Source organism: Eimeria mitis, genomic scaffold (genome assembly GCF_000499745.2).
Source record: "Eimeria mitis Houghton genomic scaffold, Emh_scaff44, whole genome shotgun sequence".
NCBI classification, from domain to species: Eukaryota; Apicomplexa; class Conoidasida; order Eucoccidiorida; family Eimeriidae; genus Eimeria; species Eimeria mitis.
The window spans coordinates 21,192-32,962 of NW_013572716.1; the positions used below are offsets into that span (position 1 = coordinate 21,192).

The following is an 11,771-nucleotide window of genomic DNA, read 5'->3' on the forward strand; positions in this document are numbered from 1 at the left end:
TTTCCCTGTACAAATCACAAACCCATATCCACAAAGATCCAAAATATTTCAACAGAAGGAGCTGGAACGCTTCTTAAGAAGCTGCACATAGACGGTGTTTCCAATCAAGGCAATCAGGGGGATTGAAGGGTTCAGCGATCGCTATAGCGGCAGCTACTTTTGCTCTGTTACAGCTACTGATGCTGATGCGTGCTGAGCCGTGCTAGCAGGACCCCAGAAGCGAGCAGCCTCAGTGATTCGGTCGCAGAGCCACGCTGGGGGGACAGGAGCTGGGAGCATCGGAGGAACAGGTACACAACCACAGTAAGAGACACCAGGCTTGCTAGGGCGAGAATCATGCTTTTCCCGGCATCATGACGCTGCCTTTTAAGTGGGAGAAGAGGAACGTCCGTCCATCCGCTTGCGGGAACGACTGGCGCGGTACCTGTCTCCTGAGCTCCAGTCGCCGCCGGCAAAAAAGGCAAGGGCTCCGACGCTTCTACAGACTCCATTTCAAAGGAAACACAAAATAAAACGCGGAAACACCTGTTCTGCTGAGTCAGATGAATATTACGACGATGTATGTGTAGGAAAGAAACTGCATCAGCCTGGGGACGGTGCACTTCAGGCGGACACTCCCAGCAAGACAGGAACGGATATGGTTCCGATGAAACTCAATATAAAACCCCCAGTTTAAAGCGATAATAACTGCGAAAGAAGCGTCGGCTCTGCAACCCGCCAGTAAAGACAAGAGAAGGTAGCACAAGTCAGCATCATGACCAGTCCCCGCGATTGCTCGAATTCGCAGAACCCTGTGGCGGCCTTCCCATACTAGCGGGGCTAAGGGATAACGCTCTTCTCCGCAGCAAAGTATATTTGAATGTAATTGCCTTCAAATGTTTAAGGCGCTTCTTCACGGCTAGATAGCATCCAACGACATTTCCTAAACATGACCAGGCAACGCTGAATGTACTGTGCCGCCAAATATGGTATTGTCCTTCACGCCCCCACAGTTACACTGAACCCGTCGTCGTATAGTGGCTTGGTGAAAAATTTCTAACAGATACTACAATTTACCCTTACTCCTGAGGAAATTTCGCTTCTTACCCTGCGATATAACGGGATGGAAGCGACGCATACAACAAATGCGCCCATATCCTCTTCGCTATGTAGAAAGCTGGATACGATACTAGTCAATCCTAACCTGGGTCTTCCATGGCCTGTACTAGAGGCAAAATACTCAATATATGATATCTTTCGAACGAGCAGTTGACCGGCCCGCCATTCACCTGGCGTCCAGGGCGCAACGAGGCATGAGCCTGGCAAAGCATTGTAGCGTGGCCTGCTTGCAGTTTGCAGCATGGTCTGATTACCGTTAGCACAGGGGCCTTGAATTGGCCTTGGTAGGTTGAGTGTAATCTAATGCAAACGTTCTATAAGTACATTCAGGAGTAAAGTGTGCAGCAAAGAAAGCTTCGTTGAGGCTTCCTTGTGTGCACGCGTGAGGCTGGCCGGTATTACCAGCCGCAGCGAAGAGCCCTGCAACCCCACTTCTCTCTGCCTCCTCCGCAGCACCCAAGCCCTGAGCTCAGAGTCCAGGACGCCTGAGGGCAGGGGAAGTATGTCAGCTGCTTTGGGGAGACTCTCCCTTTAAGCCTTTACCCATATTGCCGCTCGCTTCTGTCCTTGATTAAGGCCAGAAAGCTAGTGTTATAGGTTACACGCATAGTATATCCGGGGCACGCATTTGTGCTTGCAGGCTGCTTACAGAACGCGAAGCAACCGTTTGAAAACTTCCCGCAGTGCTATAATACGCGTACCAAAGGAAGCTTTGTTGCGCGTGCTTGTGGTGCTGTTCTCCAAAACTAGCTGCACCATATATTATTGTAGCATTGTGTGTCCGAAATTGGCCGAGGGACATTCACTTTTCCTTGTTAGGCGTAGTGAATACTCACTACAACCACGGCAGCATTGCCGTTCTCGTCACGGAAATGTGTGTGTGCATATTGATGTTTATTGAGTAAATAATTGATATATGTATTGGATCTTGCTTACAAAGAGACTTATTGCTATGACTATAGGAGACAATAACATGAGACCTGGGCGAAAAGGTGTTGCAGCATCTCACGCCGTTTCATCTCCCAGCCCCTACGGCCGCAGTACCGGGTCTAGAGGGGTTGCAGAGAAACCTTCTTGAAGCTTTGTTGGCTTCGTTGTATTGCTGAATCAGAGGGGATGCCTGACTGTGTGTTGAATAAGAGAATATACTTGAGGGTGTCAGTCAACTCATGCCTGCCTGCCCGTTACACTCAGCAGTGGGGTTCGAATGATGCGCCCCACAGTAGGCATTCAGAGGAACAGCTTATTAATGTCTTATGCTTACTGAAAAAATATTAGACTGAAGTGTAATATTTTTCATTAGCGTGAACGAATCTCTGCATAGCTTGTGAGAGACTGAGGGACCCCCCTGAACACCATCAGTTTCCTGGGCCCGCAATACCCCCATTGCTATGGATTCACAATAGCGCATCGCGCTAGGGGACTCGGATCCCTACTAGGCCTCACAGTTGGGTTTTCGTCTGCGTTGGGTTTTCGTCTGCGTTTGTTTTGTCGTTGGGGGCACATGACGCAGAGCTGCGGAGATTGTTTTGGTGCACCCATTGACGAGAGGGGGATCAAGTTCCGAGGGGCCTATGATCCCTAAGGCCCCAACTCCCCTTAGCTGGCCTGCTGTAGGGGAGACTTGCACAGTATGCTCCCTTCAAGCAAATCCAAATACGCAACAAGTACCTACAGAGATAATACGCGTACTAAAGGAAGCTTAGCTGTGCCTGCATGCGAGGCCGTCCTGCAACATTATTTCCAACGAGGTGCATTGCAGCTCATATCTGCCCGCTTCCTCTCCCGTAACCCAGGCCCTGAGTGGCTGCCTCCAGGACGCCTGGAGACAATGGAGGGAAGTCATGAACTTTTAATAATGTCCTGCATCGAGTGCCTTGGCTTCACCGCAGCTGGCGGCGGTCATCGAATAAGGGCAATAACATTTCTTACAAGTTGTATGAAGTTGCTCTGCAACTCAGGATAGGTCGCCACCTCTCCGCAACAGATCCTGGCCCTCGGCCGCTGCAACAAGGATGGGTGGAGACCGGAGGGGACATCAGCTGGTTTTCGGGATATCTTATCTCAAGTTTTTAACTCCCGTAACTATAGTGGGTATTCACTACAATCACGACTCTTAGTGCAAACCTGCCAGTTCTACGGTGCTGCTTAGCTCGTTCCTTGGTGCTCGATAGGGCTATTGTAACTGTCAACAATGGAAATCTTCCGAATTCTGCAAAGCCGCATAAAGTAGTTGAGTGGGATATAGTTCTATTCATACCGCACCTGCGCGGCATCCTGCCAGTCTAAATTGCATATCATGAAGTTCTATGCTCTAAGGTTGGGGCATAAATGGGAACAGTGAGGAACTTGACAAAAGTAGAGTAAACAGCGAACTGCGGGGTTGTGGGGATACATGCCCCACGCGTTTCTCGGGTGAGTATCCCCACAAGCCACAATGCATTCTTACCCAGCGCCATCCTCTGGCAAAAAGGATAACTATTTCCGAGAATCAGCTTCGCCTAGTTCTTCTTTTTAATCCAAAAATGTGCAGATTCAGCCTCCCATGATATGAGTCTTTGCATATTGAATCTGGGAGACAGTATTTGCTCCCCAGGGGAAGATAGCCAGCAGTAGGCATCTATGGCGGGGACCGCACAGGGATATAGAAAGGGAACTGAGTAGCCAGGAGAGTTTAGGGTAGTAATTGCTTTGGTAAAGAAGCATAATTGATCAATGTTACTCTAAAGCATGCGCAGGATCGAAAGACCGAGGGCTCCCACCCCCGCAGCATTCACTATCTCCCGCAGTTTCCACCAACTACAGCCAGTGGCTACCCGCATTTTCTACCCGGGTTCGAGTCCCTACCTGAACTCATCAGTAGAACATGTTCTGCTATTGAGTTGTTTTCGGGGCCCCAAATTGAAGAGTTAGGCTATCGTTCTGCCCAGCTACATGGTGGGGGGTCGGTTGGGTCCCTGAGAGCCCGTAGATCCCCAGAGACCCAATCCCGCTCTGTCGAGATGCTGAGATGGGCCTCGCAGACTGATACCCTCATCTTCAGATCCACCTCGAGCCAGCCCTGTTCTTATTCATGTTCCTATTAGAGTTCACGAAGAGATAGCAGAAATATCTGACATGTGAGGAACTGTAGACGCTCAGGTAAGGAGTAATGAAGTGTCGGCACTATACATACGGCAAGAATTTCACCGTAACTAACCACCAATCCATCACACACCAAAAACTTTTGCGAACAGCCAGCAGGAAAGAAAACCGTGCTGCATTTACTGTAGCTCAACTGGTGTTGATTTCCGGGGGTCATGAGGAGTTGCGGCAATTCACTCCCTTCAAGCTGTAACGGAGCAGCCAGAAGACGCCGAAACTCTCGTTTCCTAGAGTGCAAAGGTACTCGAGAAAGACAAAGTTGGGGCTGCTGACGCCGTAGCCACGAAGTGCCTGGATGCCACAAGACAGATATTGAAAACTCTAGGGTCGGCTCTTTCAGCGTCCTTTTAGTGAGTAATCCCCTTTGTGAGTTACGTTTGCTACGTGGGGTTGCGTTCCAATTAACAGGGTTGCGTAGTCAATACTGGATCAGTGCCACCTAGCGCTTGCTACAACCGATATCAGGAAGTGTCACTGTGTTCAACAACATGCTCCTTTTGCACGTGTTTCGCATCGAATACGGTCACGTCCCGGAACCCAAAGCCTTGAGGAAACACCTGGTTTCGTGACATGTGTGAAAAGGAATTGTGTGAAAGGGCCAGCAGCAAAGAAAGCGTCGCTAACAGACGCCATTAGATGAAATGCCAGCGGGAGAAAAAATGCCAACTTTGACATTTCGGATCGACCGCGTTGAGTCATTGGGCACTGGGCTTAACCACTTAGCGTCTAATAAACCAGTGCCCAATGATTGAACGCTCTGGATCCTTACAGCGCTGTTATATAACAACCGTTCACAGGTGCTGCCCGTGTATAGAACGGCCTGATAGACAAGGTGCGGTGGAGCTTGACAGCAGTCGTGCTTATTGCGCTTCCATAGGGAGAGCTGGCCAGAGCTAGTCAGAAATGTACAAGACAGAGAAATTTATTACCTATAGCGGTAAGTTGTTCCTAGGTGCGCGGGTAACCACATGACTTCGAGACTGGAGAGAAACTATGCCGCAAACGAGTACTATCTGTAGTATTCTCTCACTCAGCTTGCTTTAGGAGCAAAAATGATAGAAAAGACTTGTCTTGAGAGCAAAATGAAGTCAGTTTTCCCAACTAAACCCGAACAATCGATGGATAGAAGGCAGTTCTAATTGGGTTGCCGTTGAGCATCTACAGTGAAGCACCAATTATTATGAGAGAAAGCTTTAGAGTCAATATCGGTGCTGCCAAATTAAATAAAATTGCATCAAAGTGGGTGTATTTCCCACGCGAATGCAATAGTAATAGCCTGCAGTCCCATGGTCAGATGATTCACAATCTCTCGGCCTTCAATTACCAGAGCTGTCCATCCTAATTCCACAACGAGCTAAAAATTTTCAGGAATCTCCCAGGTCAAAGTAAGGAAAATTCAATGTGGTATTTTGTATTTGTCGGAGGTTGGCGCTTTGCAGTAGGCGTTACTGCAAAACATCATCAGACCCAGCACGCTAGGCACTTCCGGCTGCTTCACGCCCAGCTGCCATTGCCGTTATAGATCTGTCTTACTCTGCCTTCCCTTCTCCATTTTTTCCTCGGGCAAATGTTGTATGAAGGTAAAACTGTAAAAAAAGAAAAAGTGCCTTTTTACTTTCGAGAGAAAATCCAGAGGACCACGAGTACTTGTGGGGCTCCTTTGGTATGAGCAACTCTCGCTGTCATTTTCTTGCAGGTTTTCCGTCTTGCATTTATCCGTTTTCTGGTTCGCTTTCGGATCCTACCTATCTTACATTGTTTGTTTGACCTTTTGTAGAGCACTTTACTGCTCGCTTGTACTTTTGATGGCCATTTATTTCGGAGTTCCTCTCGCGGGCAGACCACTACTCATGCCTGTGTGTTAGACCATTTAGCGGGGGTGTCTTTCTCTTCGAATTGCCCTCTTTACATTTTCCTTCTGGTGCATAGAGCACATTCGGGATCATAATTTGTCCCATAGATCGGTTTTAACTTTGAGTTTTTCTCTTAATACTCTTTTAGCATACCCCGTCTCCCCAGAAGCAGTGGCGTGGGACGGTCAGGGCTGCCACACACACAAGCAGCGAAAACGGAAGGTATGCAGAACTTGACCACGACGGCAAAATCAGGTTGTGGGATTTTTCTACTCACTTTAACACTACAATTACCCAGGTTTTTGTGGCAGTATCCAGCATCCTGCTCCCTATTGCTGGGCTGAAGTCTCGTCGCCTGCCGGGCTACGTTCGAGTGGGCCGCCCGACCCCCGTAGCATTTCTGGCTGGCTTGGTGCAGTCTTCTCCTCAGTGCTTGGTTTCGGAGCTATAGAAACACCTCATAGGAGCAGAGGAAGCGGCTAGCCCTTCGGATTTTGGGAGCACATCGTGCACCCATCGGCAAGGCCACGGTGTAGGCCATCGACAATAGAACGCCTTTGGAACAGGCTGTAATTTGAGGTGCGGCAGAGGCTCTCGGGTGGCTAACCGTTTCTAGAGCCACGCTGATACCCTTTCAAAGGGTGGCTTCCTTACGAGCAGTTTCAGTAGCAACAGGCCGGGGAGTGCCAGTCCTGTTGTTGTACAGCGGTTTTGTTTGGGTTGAAGGCCCCACTGCAGCCATATATTCGCAGCTCTTGCGCCCGCCTTGAGTAAAAGGCAACAGTTGGTATTCCTTCTTGTCGATCAGGTACTGAGGAAATGTCTTCTCAAGGCTCAAGCCGGGGGGCGGGCCAGGACCTGCGGGTGCTTTTTTTGCACGATCTGGATTCAGCCCCTGGCAGTGAAAAGCAGCGCCTTCTGGAAAAGGCTCTTGGGAAACAAAGAGTGAAGGCTCCCAACTTGAAGACACGACAGACCATCATGGTCTTTGTCCTCATCTTCTTGATCCTGACCATCTGCCTCCTCAGCACGGTCATGTGGGTTATTCCTGCCCTAGATCCACTCTGATTTTTCTGATTTCCTTGAGTTGCTACTGTAGGAAGCCCATTCAGGTATGCAGTTGTACAAGTACATACAACGAAACCTTCGAAATGGGTGGTTACCGCGATTGTGTTGTGTTTGGCCTCTGCAGAGCAGCTGCCGTGCTGGCGAAGTGGTATGTCGGCTTGGGCGTCTTTATCGCATCGGTAAGTCGGAAAAAGCTCAGTCTGGCCTTTTCATATTCAGCAAAGAACACGTTCTGTACAGACCGGCTGACCCGACGTTCTCGTCAGATTTCGTGGCATGACTTGTGTGCGGCTTCGTCGGGCTATTCAAATCCGCGTCGTATGCTCTTGTTGCTTCATGCGTTGTCGTTCCATTTTTTTCTGCATCTGGCTTTACTGCTGATGCTCCATTCTGCGGGTTTTGTTCGTCTCCTGTGCGTAGGGAGTAGTGCTCCTTCTGACGTATTGGTTCGGCGGGAAGGCTGCCACGCGCTACATGTGGCAAAAGGCCATTCGCATAGCAGAGAAGAAATTTAGGGAACAGCGATCCAACGTCATCGTCGCCACGTCCTTCGGGTCCGTGGTTTCCCTCAGCATGGATATCCCGAAAGTGCCAATGGTGAGGATCGGGCCGAACGTTTCACATTGTTTGCAACGCACTGTAAATTCACATACCGGCTACGTTGGGAGTGACTGGCCAGGAATAGCAGTTTCAGCAACAGAGCCGTCGCGTTTCCGTTGTAGGCGCTTGAAGTGTGCCTGCTGTGTATGCCGGTGCACTTGTGTGTGTATATGCTTTGCTTGTCCTGGTAGTTGCTGCTCTCTCCCGCTCTCGAACAGTACTCTAGATTTATGCGCCTGCGCAACGGCTTCACGCTGCACGGGATCCCCTACGTTGTGATTGTGCACGGCTCGGGGGATAAAACTGTTCCTCTGGATGATTCGATCCGTCTGCTTGAAACAGCAGATGGGCCGGGTCGCAGCCGTCTAGAAGTCATAAGTGAGCTCTATTTTTAAGCGTTAACAGCAAGCGGTTTGCTTTGTAGAGGTCTTGGGAAGAAGCAGTTGGGGCTTTGCTCCCCTGCAGGCGTCCCTGTAGAGCTTTCCCGGGCGGAAGGCTAGCGGCCACATGCCTACGAGGCCGTTGTTTGGGGTGCTGAGTTGGTAAGTAGGAGAGGAAAGGAAACCTTGAGACGTGTTTGTTGCGCGCAGATGACACGCATACGCTGAAGTCTATTAAGCCGGAGGAGCTGCGTCAGTGGGTGGAGGAGGTGTACACACAGGGGAAGCAGCAGGTGAGGGTCCTCGCCGATTCCGGCGCAAAGAATGTGGACCCGTCCTTGTATGAGTGGGAAGATCAGGATACAGACGCTACGAGGGCAGCTAAGCAAGGACACGAAAATGGAGACGAAGAGTCGAGCAGAGGAACCAGCGCCACGCAGGAGCCAGCAGGGACTGGCAGCGTCTGAATGAGGCATCGGGTAGGCATAGATTTGTGTATGTTGAGCAGCGTGAAGATCTGGCATCCCGTAGTTGACCATCATAGGTTAGGCCCCACTGTCTGCACGGTGTGAAGAGTGTTGGCGAGGAAGAATACTGGCTCGGTTTGTGAGGGCAGGTTGATGCCGCGGAAGCCTTGGGCTGCTGAACCTTGGGCTACTGAACCGTGGGCTGCTAGTTTCTTCTGCAATGTTGCGTTGACGAAACTAATCGCGGATAGGGGACATTGTTGAACTGGCAAATCAGCAGCTTTCGTTGGGCGTTGTGTGCAGGCGAATTACCACGACAAAATGCAGTACCGACGAGCACAGACAGGTTCTTGCGAGTCGGCTTTGCAGCGAAGACAGCGAAGGGGGTCTTGCTTATTATCATGGAGCATTTATTGCTGCCAGCGAGACAGGCCAGGATTTTCCGACATCATTCTTTCCGGCCTGTGAGGAATGACCGATCCTCTGTTCCTGCGTTCCCCCTCGGATGAACGGCCTGCTGTTAATTTGAAGGTACCTGGAGGCCTAGGAGGGGCGAGAGGCAGTTTGTGCTTTCTAATGTTGTAAACAAGGCTCACTGGGTTCGTCCGTGGCGACATCTGCATCTCAGCAAGATGCAGTTCTGAATGATTGATTTGAGCACAGTGCAGCGACACTAGTTTTGCATGCACGGTTTTGTTTCGTCAGATGCTCACGAAAGTTGAGTGGTGACTCCTGTCGCGGGAGGCTCAGCAGTTAAGCGATCTTCTGGAAGCCTGAAGCCCCAGGCTTCCGTGAGAGCGCTAAACTGCTGAGCCTGGAGCTCCAGGAGATCGCTTAACTGCTCAGCCTTGCACGATAGGAGTCAAGCTAAAGTGTTTTGTGGGAGTTACCACATGACGGGTGCTAACTGGAGTTACAAGTAGGGGGAGGCGAAGACGGCTTTAGTGTCTGCGAAACATTACAGGCACGGTTTGCTTGAAGGAATAGCCACAGCCGCTCGCTAACGTTACTGTGGAAGAACGCGGAGTGAACAATCGGTTTCTTTCTAACATATTTCCATAATCTACATAACTAGTGGGTAGATGGAACAAGGGATGCCTAGGATGCACCGTGGTCGTTGGAAGTAGTGAAATCCAGTTGGTAGTTCCGTCAGAGTGAACGGTGACGATTCAGATTAGCGAGGAACAGAAGCCACCCGTGTAGACGTAGGCCGCAAGGGAAAGTTGTTTATCAGTATCAGCAGGCATTAGTTTATTCAAATAAGTCTAGTAAAAAAATTGACATCTCAAGGGAGGGCTTGTGGCGCAAGGCATTCGCGCCAGCCAGGAGCAATAGCCGCTGCCTGTTTTTCCGTTGTAGTATCCATCTATCGTCAAATGCCCCTCTACAGCTGAATTGGGGTTGGTGAAGGGGGCTGGAGACAGGAGGGGTACGTAAGCCTCCTTACGAGTTTGTCAGGTCTCCGGAGTCCCTACGGAGACCTGACAAACTCGTAAGGGGTTCTGTTTAGGCTAACGTAACGTAGCAACCATAGAGACAGAGGAGCCGCAGTTTGCCGTTTGCCTCTAGATCGAGTGATCTCGCAGGTGCTGCTGCTGGTGCTGGGAAGGTTTACTTCTTTAGACTGCAGCAGGAAACCAGAAAACATGAGGGGCTTTGAACTTCTGTCGCGACTCACTGCAGCGGAAAAACGGGGTCAGCGTGGTCCCCATGCTGTCTTTCCCACCTATGGCAATTCCTCCTGAGTGTCAAGCGGTTAGTTTTTGGTCACTGCTTTCATCTCGCATGCGTTGCTGCAGCGAGACTATGTGCTGCAGTGTTTCCCTTGTGGTTTCACCTATTTGCAACAGCGATGAGGAACGGCTGCGGCCCCAACGTCCCAAAGCCGACAGAGCTTGGGCAATTGCTTCGGCTGTACAGACGCCTCCGCTTGCAGCTACACTGGCCGGAGGAGTTCGTATCATTCCATAAGCACCTGATACGCGGAGCGCCTCTGAGTTGTCGATCTTGCTCATGCTGCCGCCGCAGGATGCAGCAGCATCACCAACGCCAGCAGCAGAAGGATCATGACCAACAGCACTGCCGACACTGGCATGGTGCTGTGGGTCCACCTTCTGTTGAACGGGAAGGTGGACAGCGGGCAGTTCTTGCAACCAGGGAGCAGCGCTAAACATCTCTTTGGCCTCTTTCCATGTTCCGTCGATAGCTAAGAGAGTCACAGGCAGACGAACAGGCAGAGATCCAACTCCTAGAGCGAGAGAAGACTCTGTAGGAAAAAGGAGCACCATTCTGCTCGTGTCGCACACCGCAACACCCTCGCGGGTACAGAGGTGCTGCTGATGCTGCTGCTCCAGCTGTGGCTGCCTCTGTTGCTTGGGCTGGTGTTGCTGTTGCTGAGACCGTTCCCCTGCACCGTCAACTCTACAGCCGGAAGCACCTGCCTTCTCCAGTCCGTCACTGCCTGCTGCTGCTCCAGAGTCACGAGGAGTTCCTTCCACGCTTTGGTTCGCTATATTTCTCTGTACTTCGTCCTGCTCCTCCTCCCCTGCATGCTGCTGCCGCTGCTCCTCTGCAGCAAACGGGCAGCAGCCGGGCCTTCTGTGAGGCCAAATTTCTATGCCCTTAACGAGCTTCTGTAGCACACGGACAGAGCCGTTCTTTCTCTTTTTTTCAAGAGGATGCATGAAGATTAGGACTCTGTTGACAACGGAGCAGACATCCTGCTCAGAAAGACTCAAATCTCGCCCTTGTATGATGCTGCAGTAGCAAACTGAACAGGGGCGATCGCACCCAGAACACAAGCGACGACGCTTGGCGCCCTGTTGATGCTGCTGCTGTTGGTGGTTTTGTTGATCCTCCTGGCATTCCTCATTCTGCTCATGTTTAGGTGGCTCCCGTTTGTGCTGTTGCTCCAGCCGCTCTTGCTGCTTTTGCTGAGGCTGCTGCTGGGGGTGGTGCTGCTGTTGCGTTGACCCACATAAAAGAGGAGCTGGAGAACCGCATCCCCCGAGCAATTCTCCTACAGGTGTCTCTGGTTCTGCTTCTGCTGCTTCCCGCGTCACACATCCAGCACTGGGGAGAGAGCAGTCCATGGAGTCCGTTGCATGTTGGCTTGCAACGCTCACAAGAGGCATCTTGCAGTCACCCCTGTTGCATCCGCT

At 50.9% G+C, this 11,771-nt stretch overlaps 2 protein-coding genes across 2 annotated transcripts; one reads left to right on the forward strand and one right to left on the reverse strand.

Annotated features, from left to right (window-relative positions):
• Nucleotides 1–6,914: 6,914 nt before the first annotated feature.
• Nucleotides 6,915–8,610, forward strand: EMH_0043900 (uncharacterized protein; the record flags this gene model as incomplete). Its single annotated transcript, XM_013499513.1, has 5 exons — nucleotides 6,915–7,132; nucleotides 7,288–7,342; nucleotides 7,584–7,760; nucleotides 7,982–8,141; nucleotides 8,354–8,610. The coding sequence occupies 5 exons, from the start codon at nucleotides 6,915–6,917 to the stop codon at nucleotides 8,608–8,610; spliced, it is 867 nt and encodes a 288-aa protein (XP_013354967.1).
• Nucleotides 8,611–10,358: 1,748 nt separating this feature from the next.
• On the reverse strand, nucleotides 10,359–11,744 carry EMH_0044010 (uncharacterized protein; the record flags this gene model as incomplete). The annotated part of the gene is made up of 1 exon (XM_013499514.1): nucleotides 10,359–11,744. One exon carries the CDS (start codon nucleotides 11,742–11,744, stop codon nucleotides 10,359–10,361), a length of 1,386 nt encoding a protein of 461 aa, XP_013354968.1.
• Nucleotides 11,745–11,771: the final 27 nt, after the last annotated feature.